At 45.6% G+C, this 20,283-nt stretch overlaps 1 protein-coding gene across 4 annotated transcripts in view; it reads left to right on the top strand.

The window, feature by feature from the left end:
• RAP1GAP2 (RAP1 GTPase activating protein 2) overlaps positions 1-20,283 on the top strand; it is a 793,228-nt gene that overhangs the window by 642,534 nt on the left and 130,411 nt on the right. For all 4 annotated transcript variants that reach the window (XM_069227007.1, XM_069227008.1, XM_069227009.1 and 1 more), the window contains one exon: positions 16,774-16,845. In XM_069227007.1, the coding sequence (XP_069083108.1) occupies positions 16,774-16,845 (72 nt within the window). The remainder of the gene's footprint in view (positions 1-16,773; positions 16,846-20,283) is intronic.

Below are 20,283 nucleotides of genomic sequence, written 5' to 3'. Positions count from 1 at the left end.
GGGCAAGCATTATAAGCGTGGTAGAGAAATATATTTTAATATATTCCACATATATCTGCCTCTAATGCAGAAGTAGCCTGTCTGCATTACAGGTGATTATTCATTGTTGCCTACGAACATGATTGTTTTTGTCCTGTAGTCTATCATCTATTTCTTTGTAGTTTGCTCTCCTGAGTGGAAGCACACATACTACATATCTAGCATGAGTTTGGTAAATATATTTTGCCTTAGCACAAGTCTGCTGTGACTTTGTGAGAGGATATTATTTATGTATTATTTAATTTTAGGTTACCTTTATCTGATGATTGGATTTGGAGTGAAATCTGATGTCCAGTCATGTCCTACATGCATGCGCATCACGTCAGCTCCAGCCCTGCATCTACATAATGGAGCACTGAGCGTGCACGCTTGAACCACCCCACTGTTGTTTTAAGGCAGGCAGAAGCTGCGTAGCGCGCATGTGGACTGTAGCCGCACGTGCTATGTGCTCTCTTCAATCATATCTTCTTGACATTGTTGTTACTTATTGGACGAGGTGAAAATCTAAGTAGTGTTTGGATTTATTTTACTGGTGCTTGTAGACATCACGCGCATCCAGTGTGTAGATTTCTTTTTTCAAAAGCTGCTGTGGTCAGCCTCAAAAAGGTGTTGCTTTTCACTGCTCTCCTGCCCCTCCTTACTTCTGGATCTCGAATTGAATGTTTGTATTAAAAATGTAAAACTTTTTTTCATTTTGGGAATTTGTATAGTGTGGAGCCAGCTCCGAGCACAGAAGAGTAAACTACTGTAAGGAAATGCCTCCTTGGCATGGTTGCCCCCTGACTTTTTGCCTTTGCTGATGCTATGTTTTGAATTGAACGTGTGCTGAGGCCTGCTAACCAGGCCCCAGCACCAGTGTTCTTTCCCTAACCTGTACTTTTGATTCCACAATTGGCAGACCCTGGCACACAGATAAGTCCCTTGTAACTGGTACCCCTGGTACTAAGGGCCCTGATGCCAGGGAAGGTCTCTAAGGGCTGCAGCATATCTTATGCCACCCTGGGGACCCCTCACTCAGCACAGACACACTGCTTGCCAGCTTGTGTGTGCTGGTGAGAACAAAACGAGTAAGTCGACATGGCACTCCCCTCAGGGTGCCATGCCAACCTCACACTGCCTATGCAGTATAGATAAGTCACCCCTCTAGTAGGCCTTACAGCCCTAAGGCAGGGTGCACTATGCCATAGGTGAGGGCATCAGTGCATGAGCACTGTGCCCCTACAGTGTCTAAGCCAAACCTTAGACATTGTAAGTGCAGGGTAGCCATAAGAGTGTATGGTCTGGGAGTCTGTCAAACACGGACTCCACAGCACCATAATGGCTACACTGAAAACTGGGAAGTTTGGTATCAAACTTCTCAGCACAATAAATGCACACTGATGCCAGTGTACATTTTATTGTAAAATACACCCCAGAGGGCACCTTAGAGGTGCCCCCTGAAACCTAATCCAACTACCCGTGTAGGCTGACTGGTTCTAGCAGCCTGCCACACTCGAGACATGTTGCTGGCCACATGGGGAGAGTGCCTTTGTCACTCTGTGGCCTGTAACAAAGCCTGCACTGGGTGGAGATGCTATCACCTCCCCCAGGCAGGAGCTGTAACACCTGGCGGTGAGCCTCAAAGGCTTACCCCCTTTGTTCCAGCACCACATGGCACTCCAGCTAGTGGAGTTGCCCGCCCCCTCCGGCCACGGCCCCACTTTTGGCGGCAAGGCCGGAGGAGATAATGAGAATAAAAAGGAGGAGTCACTGGCCAGTCAGGACAGCCCCTAAGCTGTCCTGAGCTGAAGTGACTCTAACTTTTAGAAATCCTCCATCTTGCAGATGGAGGATTCCCCCAATAGGGATAGGAATGTGACCCCCTCCCCTTGGGAGGAGGCACAAAGAGGGTGTACCCACCCTCAGGGCTAGTAGCCATTGGCTACTAACCCCCCAGACCTAAACACGCCCTTAAATTTAGTATTTAAGGGCTTCCCTGAACCTAAGAATTTAGATTCCTGCAACTTACCGAAGAAGAAGACTGCTGAGCTGCAAACCCCTGCAGAAGAAGAAAGAAGACACCAACTGCTTTGGCCCCAGTCCTACCGGCCTGTCTCCTGCCTTCTAAAGAAACCTGCTCCAGCGACGCTTTCTCCAGGACCAGCGACCTCTGAATCCTCAGAGGACTGCCCTGCTTCAAGAGGAACAAGAAACTCCCGAGGACAGCGGCCCTGCTCCAAAAAGACTGCAACTTTGTTTCAGAGGAGCAGATTTAAAGACCCCTGCAATCCCCGCAAGAAGCGTGAGACTTGCAACACTGCACCCGGCGACCCCGACTCGACTGGTGGAGAAACAACACCTCAGGGAGGACCCTCCGGTGACTCCGAGACTGTGAGTAACCAAAGTTGTCCCCCCTGAGCCCCCACAGCGACGCCTGCAGAGGGAATCCCCAGGCTCCCCCTGACCGCGACTGCCTGACTCTAAAATCCCGACGGCTGGAAAAGACCCTGCACCCGCAGCCCCCAGCACCTGAAGGATCGGAACTCCAGTGTAGGAGTGACCCCCAGGAGGCCCTCTCCCTTGCCCAGGTGGTGGCTACCCCGAGGAGCCCACCCCTTGCCTGCCTGCCTCGCTGAAGAGACCCCTTGGTCTCCCATTGAAACCTATTGAAAACCCAACGCGTGTTTGCACACTGCACCCGGCCGCCCCAGTGCCGCTGAGGGTGTACTTTTTGTGTGAGCTTGTGTCCCCCCCGGTGCCCTACAAAACCCCCCTGGTCTGCCCTCCGAAGACGCGGGTACTTACCTGCTGGCAGACTGGAACCGGGGCACCCCCTTCTCTCCATTGAAGCCTATGCGTTTTGGGCACCACTTTGAACTCTGCACCTGACCGGCCCTGAGCTGCTGGTGTGGTAACTTTGGGGTTGCTCTGAACCCCCAACGGTGGGCTACCTTGGACCCCAATTTGAACCCCGTAGGTGGTTTACTTACCTGCAAGAACTAACATTACTTTACCTTCCCCAGGAACTGTGAAAATTGCACTGTGTCCACTTTTAAAACAGCTAAATGTGTTTTATGTAAAAAGTATATATGCTATTGTGATTATTCAAAGTTCCTAAAGTACTTACCTGCAATACCTTTCAAATGAGATATTATATGTAGAATTTGAACCTGTGGTTCTTAAAATAAACTAAGAAAATATATTTTTCTATAACAAAACCTATTGGCCTGGATTTGTCTCTGAGTGTGTGTTCCTCATTTATTGCCTGTGTGTATGTACAACAAATGCTTAACACTACTCCTTTGATAAGCCTACTGCTCGACCACACTACCACAAAATAGAGCATTAGTATTATCTCTTTTTGCCACTATGGGGGTGATTCCGCCGCCCGCCAAAGTTCCCCCAACAGAATACCGCTACGCGGTCAGAAGACCGCCGCGATTATTCTGTGTTTCCCGCTGGGCTGGTTGGCGACCGCCAGAAGGCCGCCCGCCAGCCGAGCGGGAAACCCCTTCCCACGAGGAAGCCGGCTCCGAATGGAGCCGGCGGAGTGGGAAGGGTGCGACGGGTGCAGTAGCACCCGTCGCGATTTTCAGTGTCTGCAATGCAGACACTGAAAATCATTTAGGGGCCCGCTTATGGGGGCCCCTGCAGTGCCCATGCCATTGGCATGGGCACTGCAGGGGCCCCCAGGGGCCCGAGGGCACCCCTCACCGCCATCCTGTTCCTGGCGGTCACGACCGCCAGGAACAGGATGGCGGTGAGGGGATCGGAATCCCCATGGCGGCGCAGCAAGCTGCGCCGCCATGGAGGATTCCTCAGGGCAGCGGAAAACCGGCGGGAGACCGCCGGTTTTCCGTTTCTGACCGCGGCTGTACCGCCGCGGTCAGAATGCCCTTGGGACCACCGCCAGCCTGTTGGCGGTGCTCCCGCGGTCCCCGGCCCTGGAGGTCAATGACCGCCAGGGTCGGAATGACCGCCTATCTTACCTCTAAGGGGAACCCTTGGACTCTGTGCATACTATTCCTTACTTTGAAATAGTGCATACAGAGCCAACTTCCTACATTGGTGGATCAGCGGTGGGGTACAAGACTTTACATTTGCTGGACTACTCAGCCAATACCTGATCACACGACAAATTCCCAAAATTGTCATTAGAAATTGATTTTTGCAATTTGAGCTATTTTTCTAAATTCTTAAAAGACCTGCTAGGGCCTTGTGTTAGATCCTGTTTAGCATTTCTTTTAGAGTTTAAAAGTTTGTGAAAGTTTGAATTAGAACCTAGAACTAGTTTTAGATTCTTAAAAAGTATTCCAACTTTTAGAAGCATAGTGTCTAGTACAGAGATGAATGTGGTGGAACTCGACACCACCCCTTACCTCCATCTTAAGATGAGGGAGCTAAGGTCACTCTGTAAAATAAAGAAAATAACAATGGGCCCCAGACCTTCCAAACTACAGCTCCAGGAGCTTTTGGCAGAGTTTGAAAGAGCCAACCCCTCTGAGGATGGCAACACAGAGGATGAAGATAGTGACTTGGAGGGTAATTCCCCCCCTCCAGTCCTACTTAGGGAGAACAGGGCTGCTCAAGCCCTGACTCCAAACATAATAGTCAGAGATGCTGTTTCCCTCACAGGAGAGACCAACATCTCTGAAATCACTGAGGATAACTCCAGTGAAGAGGACATCCAGTTAGCCAGGATGGCCAAGAGATTGGCTCTGGAAAGACAGATCCTAACCATAGAAAGGGAAAGAAAAGAGATGGGCCTAGGACCCATCAATGGTGGCAGCAACATAACTAGGGTCAGAGATTCTCCTGACATGTTGAAAATCCCTAAAGGGATTGTAACTAAATATGAAGATGGTGATGACATCACCAAATGGTTCACAGCTTTTGAGAGGGCTTGTGTAACCAGAAAAGTTAACAGATCTCACTGGGGTGCTCTCCTTTGGGAAATGTTCACTGGAAAGTGTAGGGATAGACTCCTCACATTCTCTGGACAAGATGCAGAATCTTATGACCTCATGAAGGGAACCCTGATTGAGGGCTTTGGATTCTCCACTGAGGAGTATAGGATTAGATTCAGGGGGGCTAAAAAATCCTCGAGCCAGACCTGGGTTGATTTTATAGACTACTCAGTGAAAACACTGGATGGTTGGATTCAAGGCAGTGGTGTAAATAATTATGATGGGCTGTACAATTTATTTGTGAAGGAACACCTGTTAAGTAATTGTTTCAATGATAAACTGCATCAGCATCTGGTAGACCTAGGACCAATTTCTCCCCAAGAATTGGGAAAGAAGGCGGACCATTGGGTCAAGACTAGGGTTACCAAGACTTCCACAGGGGGTGACCAAAAGAAAGGGGTCACAAAGCCTCCCCAGGGGAAGAGTGTTGAGACATCCAAAAACAAAAATAGTAAAGAGTCTTCTACAGGCCCCCAAAAACCTGCACAGGAGGGTGGGCCCAGATCCTCTTCACAAACCAATTTTGGGTACAAGGGTAAAAACTTTGATCCCAAAAAGGCCTGGTGTCGTAGCTGTAATCAGCCTGGACACCAAACTGGAGACAAGGCCTGTCCCCAGAAAAATACCTCTTCTAACTCCACTCCAGCTAAAACTGGAATAGCCAGTCTCCAAGTGGGATCAACAGTGTGCCCAGAGCAAATCAGGTGTCACACTGAAGCTACATTAGTCTCTGAGGGTGGGGTGGATTTAGCCACACTGGCTGCCTGGCCTACTAACATGCAAAAATACAGGCAGCAGCTCTTAATTAATGGGACAAGTGTAGAAGGCCTGAGCGATACAGGTGCCAGTGTCACCATGGTGACAGAGAAACTGGTTTCCCCTGGTCAATACCTGGCTGGACAAACTTATCCAGTCACCAACGCTGACAATCAGACTAAAGTACATCCCATGGCTATGGTAACTTTAGAGTGGGGAGGGGTCAATGGCCTGAAACAGGTGGTGGTCTCCTCCAATATCCCAGTAGACTATTTGCTTGGAAATGACCTGGAGTCCTCAGCATGGGCTGAGGTAGAACTGAAAACCCATGCAGCCATGCTGGGTATCCCTGAACTGGTGTGTGTCAAGACAAGGGCACAGTGCAAGGCTCAGGGTGAAAAAGTAGAGCTGGAGTCTGGAAAAAGGGCCCAGCCTACCAAGAGGAAAGGAAAGTCAGCTGGGAAACCAGCTGCAACACAACACCAAAAAGAGAACCTCTCTTCCCAGGAAGAAGTTCTGCCCTCTGAGGGAACTGAGCCTATGGAGTTAGAACCTTATCAGGTTGAGCTCTTAGGCCCAGGGGGACCCTCAAGGGAGCAGTTGTGTAAGGGGCAAGAAACCTGTCTCTCTCTTGAAGGCCTTAGGCAGCAAGCTGCTGAAGAGTCCAATGGCAAGAAAACTGGAACACATAGGGTCTATTGGGAAGATGGGCTCCTGTACACTGAGGCAAGAGATCCCAAGCCTGGTGCCACTAGGAGAGTGGTAGTGCCTCAGGAGTTCAGAGAGTTCATTCTGACCTTAGCCCATGATATTCCCTTGCTGGGCATTTGGGACAAACCAAGACGTGGGAGAGACTAGTCAACCACTTCTACTGGCCCAATATGTCCCAGAAAGTTAAGGAGTTTTGTGTCTCCTGTACCACCTGTCAAGCCAGTGGTAAGACAGGTGGACATCCAAAGGCCCCCCTCATTCCACTTCCAGTGGTGGGGGTCCCCTTTGAAAGAGTGGGTGTGGACATAGTGGGTCCACTTGAACCTCCCACAGCCTCAGGGAATATGTATGTCCTAGTAGTAGTGGATCATGCTACTAGGTATCATGAAGCTATTCCCCTTAGGTCGACTACTGCCCCTGCAGTAGCCAAGGCCCTCATTGGTATCTTTACCAGAGTGGGCTTCCCTAAGGAGGTGGTGTCTGACAGAGGTACCAACTTCATGTCAGCATACCTGAAACACATGTGGAATGAGTGTGGAGTGACTTATACATTCACTACACCCTATCATCCACAAGCTAATGGCCTTGTTGAGAGATTCAACAAGACATTAAAGGGCATGATCATGGGGCTCCCAGAAAAACTAAAAAGGAGATGGGATGTCCTCCTGCCATGTCTGCTCTTCGCTTACAGAGAGGTGCCTCAGAAGGGAGTAGGATTCTCACCCTTTGAACTTCTGTTTGGCCACCCTGTAAGGGGACCACTAGCTCTTGTGAAAGAAGGCTGGGAGAGACCTCTTCATGAGCCTAAACAAGACATAGTGGACTATGTACTTGGCCTTCGCTCAAGGATGGCAGAGTACATGGAAAAGGCAAGCAAAAACCTTGAGGCCAGCCAACAGCTCCAGAAGTTTTGGTATGACCAAAAGGCTGCACTGATTGAATTTCAACCAGGGCAGAAAGTCTGGGTTTTGGAGCCTGTGGCTCCCAGGGCACTTCAGGACAAATGGAGTGGCCCTTACCCAGTGTTAGAGAGGAAGAGTCAGGTCACCTACCTGGTGGACCTGGGCACAAGCAGGAGCCCCAAGAGGGTGATCCATGTGAACCGCCTTAAGCTCTTCCATGACAGGGCTGATGTAAATCTGTTAATGGTAACAGATGAGGATCAGGAAGCTGAGAGTGAACCTCTCCCTGATCTTCTGTCATCAAACCCTAATGATGGCTCAGTAGATGGAGTGATCTATTCAGACACCCTCTCTGGCCAACAGCAATCTGACTGTAGGAAAGTCCTGCAGCAGTTTGCTGAGCTCATTTCCCTAACCCCTGGTCAGACACACCTGTGTACCCATGATGTGGACGCAGGAGACAGCATGCCTGTCAAATACAAAATATTCAGACAGTCTGATCAAGTTAAGGAAAGCATCAAGGTGGAAGTCCACAAGATGCTGGAATTGGGAGTAATTGAGCACTCTGACAGCCCCTGGGCTAGCCCAGTGGTCTTAGTCCCCAAACCTCACACCAAAGATGAAAAGAGAGAGATGAGGTTTTGTGTGGACTACAGAGGACTTAATTCTGTCACCAAGACAGATGCCCATCCCATTCCTAGAGCTGATGAACTGATAGACAAGTTAGGTGCTGCCAAATTCTTAAGTACCTTTGACTTAACAGCAGGGTACTGGCAAATCAAAATGGCACCTGGAGCAAAACAAAAGACAGCATTCTCCACACCTGATGGGCATTATCAGTTCACTGTTATGCCCTTTGGTTTAAAGAATGCCCCTGCCACCTTCCAAAGGTTGGTGAATCAAGTCCTTGCTGGCTTGGAGTCCTTTAGTGCAGCTTATCTTGACGATATTGCTGTCTTTAGCTCCAACTGGCAGGATCACCTGGTCCACCTGAAGAAGGTTTTGAAGGCTCTGCAATCAGCAGGCCTCTCTATCAAGGCATCCAAATGCCAGATAGGGCAGGGAACTGTGGTTTACTTGGGACACCTTGAAGGTGGAGGCCAAGTTCAGCCACTCCAGCCTAAGATCCAGACTATTCTGGACTGGGCAGCTCCAAAAACCCAGACTCAAGTCAGGGCATTCCTTGGCTTGACTGGGTACTATAGGAGGTTTGTGAAGGGATATGGATCCATTGTGACAGCCCTCACAGAACTCACCTCCAAGAAAATGCCCAAGAAGGTAAACTGGACTGTAGAATGCCAACAGGCCTTTGACACCCTGAAACAAGCAATGTGCACAGCACCAGTTCTAAAAGCTCCAGATTACTCCAAGCAGTTCATTGTGCAGACAGATGCCTCTGAACATGGGATAGGGGCAGTTTTGTCCCAAACAAATGATGATGGCCTTGACCAGCCTGTTGCTTTCATTAGCAGGAGGTTACTCCCCAGGGAGCAGCGTTGGAGTGCCATTGAGAGGGAGGCCTTTGCTGTGGTTTGGTCCCTGAAGAAGCTGAGACCATACCTTTTTGGTACTCACTTCCTAGTTCAGACTGACCACAGACCTCTCAGATGGCTGATGCAAATGAAAGGTGAAAATCCAAAACTGTTGAGGTGGTCCATCTCCCTACAGGGAATGGACTTTATAGTGGAACACAGACCTGGGACTGCCCATGCCAATGCAGATGGCCTTTCCAGGTTCTTCCACTTAGAAAATGAAGACTCTCTTGGGAAAGGTTAGTCTCATCCTCTTTCGTTTGGGGGGGGGGGTTGTGTAAGGAAATGCCTCCATGGCATGGTTGCCCCCTGACTTTTTGCCTTTGCTGATGCTATGTTTTGAATTGAAAGTGTGCTGAGGCCTGCTAACCAGTACTTTTGATTCCACAATTGGCACACCCTGGCATACAGGTAAGTCCCTTGTAACTGGTACCCCTGGTACCAAGGGCCCTGATGCCAGGGAAGGTCTCTAAGGGCTGCAGCATATCTTATGCCACCCTGGGGACCCCTCACTCAGCACAGACACACTGCTTGCCAGCTTGTGTGTGCTGGTGAGAACAAAACGAGTAAGTCGACATGGCACTCCCCTCAGGGTGCCATGCCAACCTCACACTGCCTATGCAGTATAGATAAGTCACCCCTCTAGTAGGCCTTACAGCCCTAAGGCAGGGTGCACTATACCATAGGTGAGGGCACCAGTGCATGAGCACTGTGCCCCTACAGTGTCTAAGCCAAACCTTAGACATTGTAAGTGCAGGGTAGGCATAAGAGTATATGGTCTGGGAGTCTGTCAAACACAGACTTCACAGCACCATAATGGCTACACTGAAAACTGGGAAGTTTGGTATCAAACTTCTCAGCACAATAAATGCACACTGATGCCAGTGTACATTTTATTGTAAAATACACCCCAGAGGGCACCTTAGAGGTGCCCCCTGAAACCTAATCCAACTACCCGTGTAGGCTGACTGGTTCTAGCAGCCTGCCACACTCGAGACATGTTGCTGGCCACATGGGGAGAGTGCCTTTGTCACTCTGTGGCCTGTAACAAAGCCTGCACTGGGTGGAGATGCTATCACCTCCCCCAGGCAGGAGCTGTAACACCTGGCGGTGAGCCTCAAAGGCTTACCCCCTTTGTTCCAGCACCACAGGGAACTCCAGCTAGTGGAGTTGCCCGCCCCCTCCGGCCACGGCCCCACTTTTGGCGGCAAGGCCGGAGGAGATAATGAGAATAACAAGGAGGAGTCACTGGCCAGTCAGGACAGCCCCTAAGCTGTCCTGAGCTGAAGTGACTCTAACTTTTAGAAATCCTCCATCTTGCAGATGGAGGATTCCCCCAATAGGGATAGGAATGTGACCCCCTCCCCTTGGGAGGAGGCACAAAGAGGGTGTACCCACCCTCAGGGCTAGTAGCCATTGGCTACTAACCCCCCAGACCTAAACACGCCCTTAAATTTAGTATTTAAGGGCTTACCTGAACCTAAGAATTTAGATTCCTGCAACTTACCGAAGAAGAAGACTGCTGAGCTGCAAACCCCTGCAGAAGAAGAAAGAAGACACCAACTGCTTTGGCCCCAGTCCTACCGGCCTGTCTCCTGCCTTCTAAAGAAACCTGCTCCAGCGACGCTTTCTCCAGGACCAGCGACCTCTGAATCCTCAGAGGACTGCCCTGCTTCAAGAGGAACAAGAAACTCCAGAGGACAGCGGCCCTGCTCCAAAAAGACTGCAACTTTGTTTGAGAGGAGCAGATTTAAAGACCCCTGCAATCCCCGCAAGAAGCGTGAGACTTGCAACACTGCACCCGGCGACCCCGACTCGACTGGTGGAGAAACAACACCATAGGGAGGACCCTCCGGCGACTCCGAGACTGTGAGTAACCAAAGTTGTCCCCCCTGATCCCCCACAGCGACGCCTGCAGAGGGAATCCCCAGGCTCCCCCTGACCGCGACTGCCTGACTCTAAAATCCCGACGGCTGGAAAAGACCCTGCACCCGCAGCCCCCAGCACCTTAAGGATCGGAACTCCAGTGCAGGAGTGACCCCCAGGAGGCCCTCTCCCTTACCCAGGTGGTGGCTACCCCGAGGAGCCCCCCCCTTGCCTGCCTGCCTCGCTGAAGAGACCCCTTGGTCTCTCATTGAAACCTATTGAAAACCCGACGCGTGTTTGCACACTGCACCCGGCCGCCCCAGTGCCGCTGAGGGTGTACTTTTTGTGTGAGCTTGTGTCCCCCCCGGTGCCCTACAAAACCCCCCTGGTCTGCCCTCCGAAGACGCGGGTACTTACCTGCTGGCAGACTGGAACCGGGGCACCCCCTTCTCTCCATTGAAGCCTATGCGTTTTGGGCACCACTTTGAACTCTGCACCTGACCGGCCCTGAGCTGCTGGTGTGGTAACTTTGGGGTTGCTCTGAACCCTCAACGGTGGGCTACCTTGGACCCCAATTTGAACCCCGTAGGTGGTTTACTTACCTGCAAGAACTAACATTACTTTACCTCCCCCAGGAACTGTGAAAATTGCACTGTGTCCACTTTTAAAACAGCTAAATGTGTTTTATGTAAAAAGTATATATGCTATTGTGATTATGCAAAGTTCCCAAAGTACATACCTGCAATACCTTTCAAATGAGATATTACATGTAGAATTTGAACCTGTGGTTCTTAAAATAGACTAAGAAAAGATATTTTTCTATAACAAAACCTATTGGCCTGGATTTGTCTCTGAGTGTGTGTTCCTCATGTATTGCCTGTGTGTATGTATAACAAATGCTTAACACTACTCCTTTGATAAGCCTACTGCTCGACCACACTACCACAAAATAGAGCATTAGTATTATCTCTTTTTGCCACTATCTTACCTCTAAGGGGAACCCTTGGACTCTGTGCATACTATTCCTTACTTTGAAATAGTGCATACAGAGCCAACTTCCTACAACTACATAGTCGACAAAAGAGTGGGCGGGAGTCGGTGAAATCTCACAGAGTTTTTATGTAACTCCGTGTAATTCCGCAGAGTAAAACTCCGAGCGTTCCGCCCACCCCTATTCACAGGTCCACATGAGTCCAGATGAACACACAACACCAACTCTATCCCATTGAGAGCTTCATTCACTGTGCCCACCCATTACCCCTAGGGTGTCTGATCACACTCAGACGTTCATTGTAGAAGAACGCAACATTAAAGATTACCTATGAAGCCTCCTCCATTGTAGTTTGCATCCTGTGGCTCTCAAAAAAGAGCCACAATGTCAATGAGCTGGCGCAATCTGCATACCATAAAATAACTCCTTCCAAGAGAATGGAAACCAGTACTATAGACTGAGGCCTTTTGAAAAGGAAACTTACAGCAGAGGTACCTATAAGGAGGAGGACTTTTTTTGCATTTGCAGTAAATCAAATCTGTTGCTATGTGAAGAGCTTTGAAAAGAGCTACAGAGTGATCTCTTCTTGGTGCTATAGCTTCTGATTACTTGGAAGTAGCATTGGGAGTGGTTATCAAAATTGCTACAAAGACAAAAGCTTAGAAATCTGACTATTTGCATCCAAACACCTTTTCAAAGGGTGAGTGTAAAGTACTGACATATTTTCTGATGGCTGTGAAACAGTGTGACGCAAGGCTAATGTACACCCTTTTCCCTGATCCAAAAGGGGGCTGATTTAGAGTTTGGTGAACTCTAAACATTGCCAAGAACCTCTGTCATAATGGTTTCTGTCAATGTTATAAACATTTGACGGATGATACTGTCAAAGCGCTGGTACCATCCATCTAACCTTTAACACAGGTGTTTTCAAAATCCAAATCACAAAGCAGAATTCTGTTTTTGAAAAACAAAACAAACAAAAAAACCCTAATGACTCCCACATCATTAGATTTTTCTCCCATGATGTGGGGATCGCATGATGTGAGGGTCGCATAAGTATTTTTACTGTCCGTTACCACCACAATTTTTATAGCAATGATAAGGGAGAGTAATAGCTGGCTAATCGAAGATCAACTCCAAATTGGATGGGACCCCAAAGGCCAAACCTTTAACAGCCCTTACTGTGCTGGGCCATTGGAAGAATATGCCAGTGACAGAGATGGAGTGATCTCTATTGTTGACATACTTAAGAGTCGTCTGTCTGTAAATCTGGTGGGCGCCCTTCATTTTGGAAGAGAGTACCCTGTCCCTTTCGTGATAGAGTACCTGCTCTGCCAAACTCTAAACCAGCCCCAAAATATCAAGCATTCTAACGCAAACCCTCTAATAGAACCCCCAAATAAAGAAGAAAGTATTAGGGCTACTGTCTATCATGTGTATATCAATGTGTATCATGAGCTTGACAGTCATCTAATGTGCAATGCTGTGCAGAATCAAAGGCGAGGAAAGCCCAGGAGGAAGCTAGAGTATCTGCTAGAGTGGAGGTTTGTCACTCTGGCAGATTATTTGAGGAATGAATTTAAAAGTTGAAAAAATAAAAATGCAATGGATGTTTAGATATCTGCCTATTTGGCCCTCATAGTAGGGAGCAGCTTGAGTCCTACGGCACAGTGAGTATGGAACTGATCTCAGGGCATAACGGTCACCCGTACCATGTTATACTGAAGAAAACAAACAAGTTATGGGTGGATTGCTTGAATTCATCTGAGCTGTGGGAAATCACTGTGGACTACAATCCAGTCCATCATTTTTTTATCATGCCACATCACACAAGAATTAGCCATATGTATACAACCCTGATCCTGCTGCAACAGGAGCAGTCCAGCCCAAACTGCCAGGCCAGGTCCCCTCTGAATGGAAACACAAGCAATCCCAGGCCTGTTCCAGCAATGTGTGCCTCATCTGTGAGGTGCAGCTTGAGTCCTTTGACACGAAAAGAAAAGGCTTAGGTTTTGGCATACCCACTGCACTTAGCATTGCACCGAAGAAAACAAAAAAAGTGAAGGGTGGATTGCTTGGATTAATTTCAGCTACTGTTAATTACCAAGGTCCACAGTCCAGCTCACTTGTAATCTGCCTTTGGTTCTGTTGTACTTAAATACCTTGACAAATTTAAACTAAAGTAAGTGACAGAGATTCAAAGAAAAAGAAGATGCTGGTTGTTCCTCTCTCCAGAAGTGGAGTTTATTTGTAATGACAAGTATAAGCTCTTTAGGACTAGCATGACAACACACAAATGCATCTTTCAGCATCTAGTGGTTCAGGCAAGGCTTAAAGAGGGTATGTTATATGACTCTTGAAACATGAACTCTTTTGTCACAGAGACTTCAATGTATCAACCAAATTCCAATGGGCATTTCGTTTCCAAAGATGAGAAGCAAAGTGGTTTGTCACAGCTGGAGCTAGGAGGACAGGACATCTTAGCTTATTGTTGGGTAGGAGTTTCACATTTATTTGAAACACTTCAGGGCATCTGGCATTATGTTCATTGAACACAAAAGAAGACATTTAAGAAGGAACACAAATAAATTGAAAGATAAAACCAGTCGGTTAGGTAAGGAGAGGAGAAGTTATTTTTTTGTTCCAGTAGTCAACTTTAGATTGTCACCAGTCACATGTCCCTTTAAACCCTTGCATTATCAGAAAGTTAAAAACGTGCATTTTCGAAAACATTGTTTGTTAGCTTGTCATTTAAAGTTTTGAGGCTAGACTATGTCATTATAACTTTGGATAATGTTTTGACACTGAAGCTGAACTTTCCTGAGTTTTTCACTTTGCTCAGTCAAAAAATATTCATAGAATAACAAGCAAAACCCATGAAACACAACATATTGAAGATTTTGTTAAAAGACTCGTGCACTGGTTCACAAATGCCAACTACTACACACAACGGAATGTGAGAAATTGAGTTGCTGGTGTGTGAGCCCTGGTCAAGCAATAGCCACAATCCCTTGCAGGGTGAACCACAAAAAGTAACTAAATGAACCTGTGCTTAACCCTGGGTAGTTTGTCACAAAAAGTAGTCAAATGCAAAAACAACAGATGATGGATGGAGTGCAGAACAAATCAAACATTCGCCCCAAGTCACAGATCTGGGTTTAATCCATCATTGTTTTTGCTTGCCATGCCATTCCAGCCAAAAAGTAGTCAGGCTTAACTTAGAGGCAATGTGTAAAGTATTTATGCAGCACACAAACAGCAGTGAAGTGTAAACACAACACAAGAAAAATTCCAAAGCAATTTAGAAAAAACAGAGTAAATTCTAATAAATTATGCGACACCAAAATGAAAAAAAAACGGAGTTATGATTTTTTAAAGTGTTTAGTATAAACTACTGCCTGAAAGATCAAAGCACCAACTGCAGACATCTAGATGCATGAGACCAGTTTACATTTGGAACATATGGCCCACCACAATAGAGCGCAGTTCGGATACAAGAAGTGGGCTGGACCCGGTCAGCACTTACTTTCTGACTTAAAAGAATTTGGGAAAAAATGTTCTGAGAATGTAAAGTGCAGAGGGGCAAGGCTTCAGGAGGTGTCCGAGGAGGAATTGTTGTCTTCGGATAACCTTGGGTCAGAGCTGCAGTGAAGATTTCTATGTTCCACTATGGCCCACATTTAAGGGCTTTGTGGCGCAGGGCAGTGCAGCAGGTCACCTTACTGCACTGCACTGCACTGCATCACAGGAATAGGGCAGGAATGTGCTGTATTTATCCAATACAGTGCGTTCTTGTCCTTTCCCCCTGTGCTGGTGCCCTTTTAGCAGCATAGGACCAATGCAGTGCAGGGGGGCTTGCTTTGCATGCAGGATTGGTATTGTGCTGGAAGGGACACCTTGCTGCACAAAACAATCCTGAGAGGCCTTTTCCTCTTTCTTTGTGTGCTGCAGAATGCAAGCACAAATAAAGAGAAAAAAACATATTTCTCCTCATTCTAGCTCCCCCGGGGAGATATATATTTGTGGCGCATTCCCAGGTTTACAAGCTTTTGTAAATGTAGGAATGCATGCCAGGAAATGGCTCCCTCGTGTAGAGTAATGTAACACAGCGATTTGCACTGTGTTACTTTACTCGAGAGCTATGAAGCCACACAGGCCCATGCAAGGCAGCCTTGTGTGGCTCCATAAATCTCACTTAAGGTTTGCGTCGCTCTTGCACCAAGTTGCATCCTAAGGTCAACAAATACCAACTAAGCAAAAAGTGAAGAGTAAAAGGCAAAATGTTTGGGGGTTACACTGCAGAGAGTTACCAGTCTCAGTGTTCTTTTCACCTTCTTCTGTACCCCTGTTCTTACAATTTAGCACACTGTGAGAATCACAGTAAGGCTGAAGTTACAAAAATATTTTGTTCTTATCTCTGACACTTAGCTCAATAAAAGAGTAAATGTGAATGCGTCTATCTACATACTTGATTTTGACTTCTGTCCTACTAGTGGCCATGTAAGAATTTAAATTCTAAAAAGTAACCCCTAGTTCCTTCACTCTTTATTGAGGGGTGTTTGAGTGTAGAGGTCCATGCTGGAGAAAATGCCAGAGAGAGCCAGGGACACATGCATAGTGTCCATTGTTACTGCTGCCTTTCTTGCCAAGCCATGAAGTTAGCTAGGCTATGATGTAAAATGATTATTTTGTAACCTCCAGTTCTTGAATGTTCTGTGAAACTGTAATAGGGTATTGCTCTAGCCTGTGATCACTTAGGCATGTCAATCATTGTTTCCAGTCTATAAACTGTAGTTGAACCCACTTGCAAATGAAGACACTAATGTAATTGGGTCAATACACATACAGACTATACGGGTGATCTACCATGGATACGAAGCACATTTTATTGGTGTGTTGATACAGATGTCGTCACCATCCTTTGCATCTCCTTCCCAATTATCTCTGCTTCTCTATTGCAACCATACATCTTGCACCGACTAGTCATTCATAATTCTTCTGACCAGGTCTCTGTTTTTTACTTTGAATAGGTGTCTGTGACAGCTCGAGAAGATGTGCCTTCCTTTGGTCCTCCTCTGCCAAACCCTGCAGTTTTCCAACATGTAAGCATTAACCTTTCATCTGCCTTGTCAACAAAGGGGTGGTAGTATGGTTGGAAGCATTCAGATATTGTCACTGTCTTCCTCCTGATCAGAGATTGTTGATGTTGGCTTTGATGCTGGTCCTTCTTCACCTTGTGTAACACCAGCGATTGATGACTGGGCACAAAAAAAGAACATCCTTTTAATCCCTCACTTTTTAGAACACCAGTGATTAATGAGGCACATAATAAAAGAACATCTGTTTGATATTATATCCTGTTTAATACCTTGTGATTCAATAATCCTCATACAAAGAAAACAGGTGCCACGCTATGAAGTTGTCAGTGAGGTTCTTGCATTTCAAACTAGTTCAAGGGTAGGAGAGGTGGGACTCAGTGGTGTAACAAAACTACAATACTTAAGGGGGCCCTCCTTCAGAGTAAATGGAGGGGTCCCCCTCTGGACTTATTCAGGAGCTCTCATGCCCCGGTACTGTGCTGAAGAGGCTGCCAGGGCCCTTTGTTACACTAGTGGTAGGATTTCTGTTGGACATTCACAGCAGATAATGTGCTGTACTATGTTGATGCTTTTTTAGCAAGTGTACAAAATCCACAAGGAGGTGCTTTAAACTTATGACACATTGCTACAAGTAGCGCCGAATTAAGTAAATGAACACCCCATAAATGAACACCAAACATTCAACACATATAAACTCTGTTTAGGGAAGCACACTGCCATCTCAGGTGCTAGCAGTCAGACAAATAGATCATGTGTACATCCATTTGTTAGGCAATCCAACTGTTATCAAATCTTTACGAAAATCACATTATTAATGCCAACACCAGAGCACCTAACATCATAATTAAAATGGCAACAATATGCATACATTTCTTAAAACAATGGTTTGTTATTTTTCTTCAATATTTCCTTCCTTCAGAAGTCCCTGCTGGAGAATTTTTCAACACAGTTTGAAAAAGTTTATGAATATGTTAATGCTATATAACGTGCAAGTTAGAAACTAACCATCCACTCTCTGGTAAGACAACCAGTAAAGCATATATTGTTCATATCAAAAAGTGCACATATTTGGTCTGTAATGTTTACTACAGAGACTTTACCTCAAAGGACATTACAATGCAAGCAAGTATCACCAAGGTCCTTTTCTGGAAGTCTGCTATGCAGGACCTTACCAAGCAGGTAAACGTTTTTTTGAAATAACTTAAATTTTATGTCACCTAAAAAAGGGGGTTTAAAGGTTAATAGAAAGGATATTTAGGGGTTATAGGGTGACTAGTGATAAAAGGTGTTAGATGTTTTTTATTGTTCATTAGTGGTTAGTGGCAAAGGGACGTAGGCGGTTTTTAGGTTTCAGGAGCGGGAAGCGATAAAATGTGGCAAGGGCTTTCTACAGTTCAGGGTGAGTTGTAGTAAAGGATAGTATGGGATTTTTAGGGCTCAAAGGTGGGTTGTTCTAAAGGGAGGTAAGATGTTTTTGGAGCTCAGGGACAGGTAGAGGAAAAGGGAGGTAAGGATTTTATGGTTCAGGGTTGGGTAGTGGTAAAGGGAGGTAAGGGGTTTTGTGGGTTCAGAAGTGGGTGATGGTAAAGTAAGGGAAAGGGTTTTAAAATATAAAAGGAGGTTTGGAGATATATATATATATAATATATATATATATATATATATACATATATATATATATATATATATATATACATATACATGTACACATATATACACTTAAACAATATCAGTCATTACCACGGCCAATGAGTGTTAAAGTACTAGGGTGTCATACAAAGCATTTCAATGTCCAACGTGTGGTAAAACAATTGTGACAACACCAGCATGGGCATAACTGATATTTCAAACAATGTCTATCTGTTGTAATATAAATTAGGATTAACATAGAAGATTCCCAGATGGACTTCAGATACAAACTATGTTGAATGGTAGGGCAGATATTACTTTCAGTTATTAGGTAATTGATAATGTATGCCATTATCTATAAGTTCAATAGTGTTACCAAGTGTGGAAGACAAAACAGACACCCAAACCCCTATGTTACAGATAACATCAATTTAAAATCGAAATAAAGAAAACTGATGATCTAAATAAAAAGATAACATTTCTGATGTAATTTTAGATTATAAGAATCTTGCAGTGTGTAAAGACATTTTAGGAAAAGTGTCATCTATACAAGAAAACTGTCAAGAAATGATATTGTGTGAACCTTTATATTGATATCCTAATTGAAAACCGGTAAGTCCATTGCTAACTGGCAATAAATTGAAGGGAGTGCTGAATTTACAAAATGTACAATGCTGTATCACTGAAGGTCTGTAAGGATAGAAAATGGAAAGCAAAAAAAGAAAAATATATGTCAACATAGAGTTAAAGCATAAATATAGAATGGTGTTGAAGTGAAAACTCACTGTTTGCTACCATTGTGGAAGCCAAACCCCAATAATCATCTAAATCCAAGTATTTTGAACACCCTAATTCTTACCCAACTATTTTGGCTTCAAGATCTCCAATAGATGTAGCCGTTAGAGACTACACTCCTAATAAAATACACATATTTCACAAGAGTAAAACAGAATATATGAGGAAACGCTAATAACTGACTTGTAAATCAGAAATAGGGCAAACATTGATTTATCACAGGATTTTTACTAAATGCAGTACTGAGAGAAATGCATGAAAATTCCATGATGGCTCAATTACAGGAAATAGGGAATCACAAAACCTAGCCCGAACTGAACAAGTTTAGGTAGACCCCAAATTTCTAACTCATAAAGAGTACTGACTACATTTTGATAAGAAAATCTAAGACAAACGGAGAGAGGCTCAAGAGGAAATCAACCCAGCAGCAGCAAATGAAATGAAAAAATTGAGGCCCTAGGAAAACAGAATATACCCCACAAAAGAGTTTTTATACACAAATCACACATTCCATGAATAGATTCAGCATAGTATGAGCATGGTTAGGGTCACACTGGCAGTATGTATTATTGTACATTTGTAGCACTTACCTATTTCCTAAGGTAAGATAAATATTCCACCTACGCTTTTAGCAACTGCACTCCAGAGATGAGCACCACAAAATGAAATATTTCTCCAGCAATCGCTCATAGAATCAACACGCCTACAGCAGAAGTTCCTGCGGAAGTCTTTGCATATTATAGTTTGGGTTCATGGTGGAAGCTTTATTCACAATACACACTCACTAATACAAAAATCCATTTGGAACCTTTGACGTCATTCACTCGATGCTCTGCAGCAATGAGAGGATAGATGGTTTGCAGTGGGACACTGATTAGGAGTGGGAATAAGTAGGAGGCAGATAAACAGGACACCCAAAACTGAACAAATAAATGGCATCTTGTATAAAAATGCGGCATACCTACTTCACAACATTAATTACTTTTCAAAGTGACTCAGTAAACGCATTTCAAGGGC

Source organism: Pleurodeles waltl, chromosome 3_2, assembly GCF_031143425.1.
Source record: "Pleurodeles waltl isolate 20211129_DDA chromosome 3_2, aPleWal1.hap1.20221129, whole genome shotgun sequence".
Taxonomy (NCBI): domain Eukaryota; kingdom Metazoa; phylum Chordata; class Amphibia; order Caudata; family Salamandridae; genus Pleurodeles; species Pleurodeles waltl.
The sequence above is the reverse complement of the archived record's forward strand: the minus strand, read 5'-3'. Positions and strand labels throughout refer to the sequence as shown.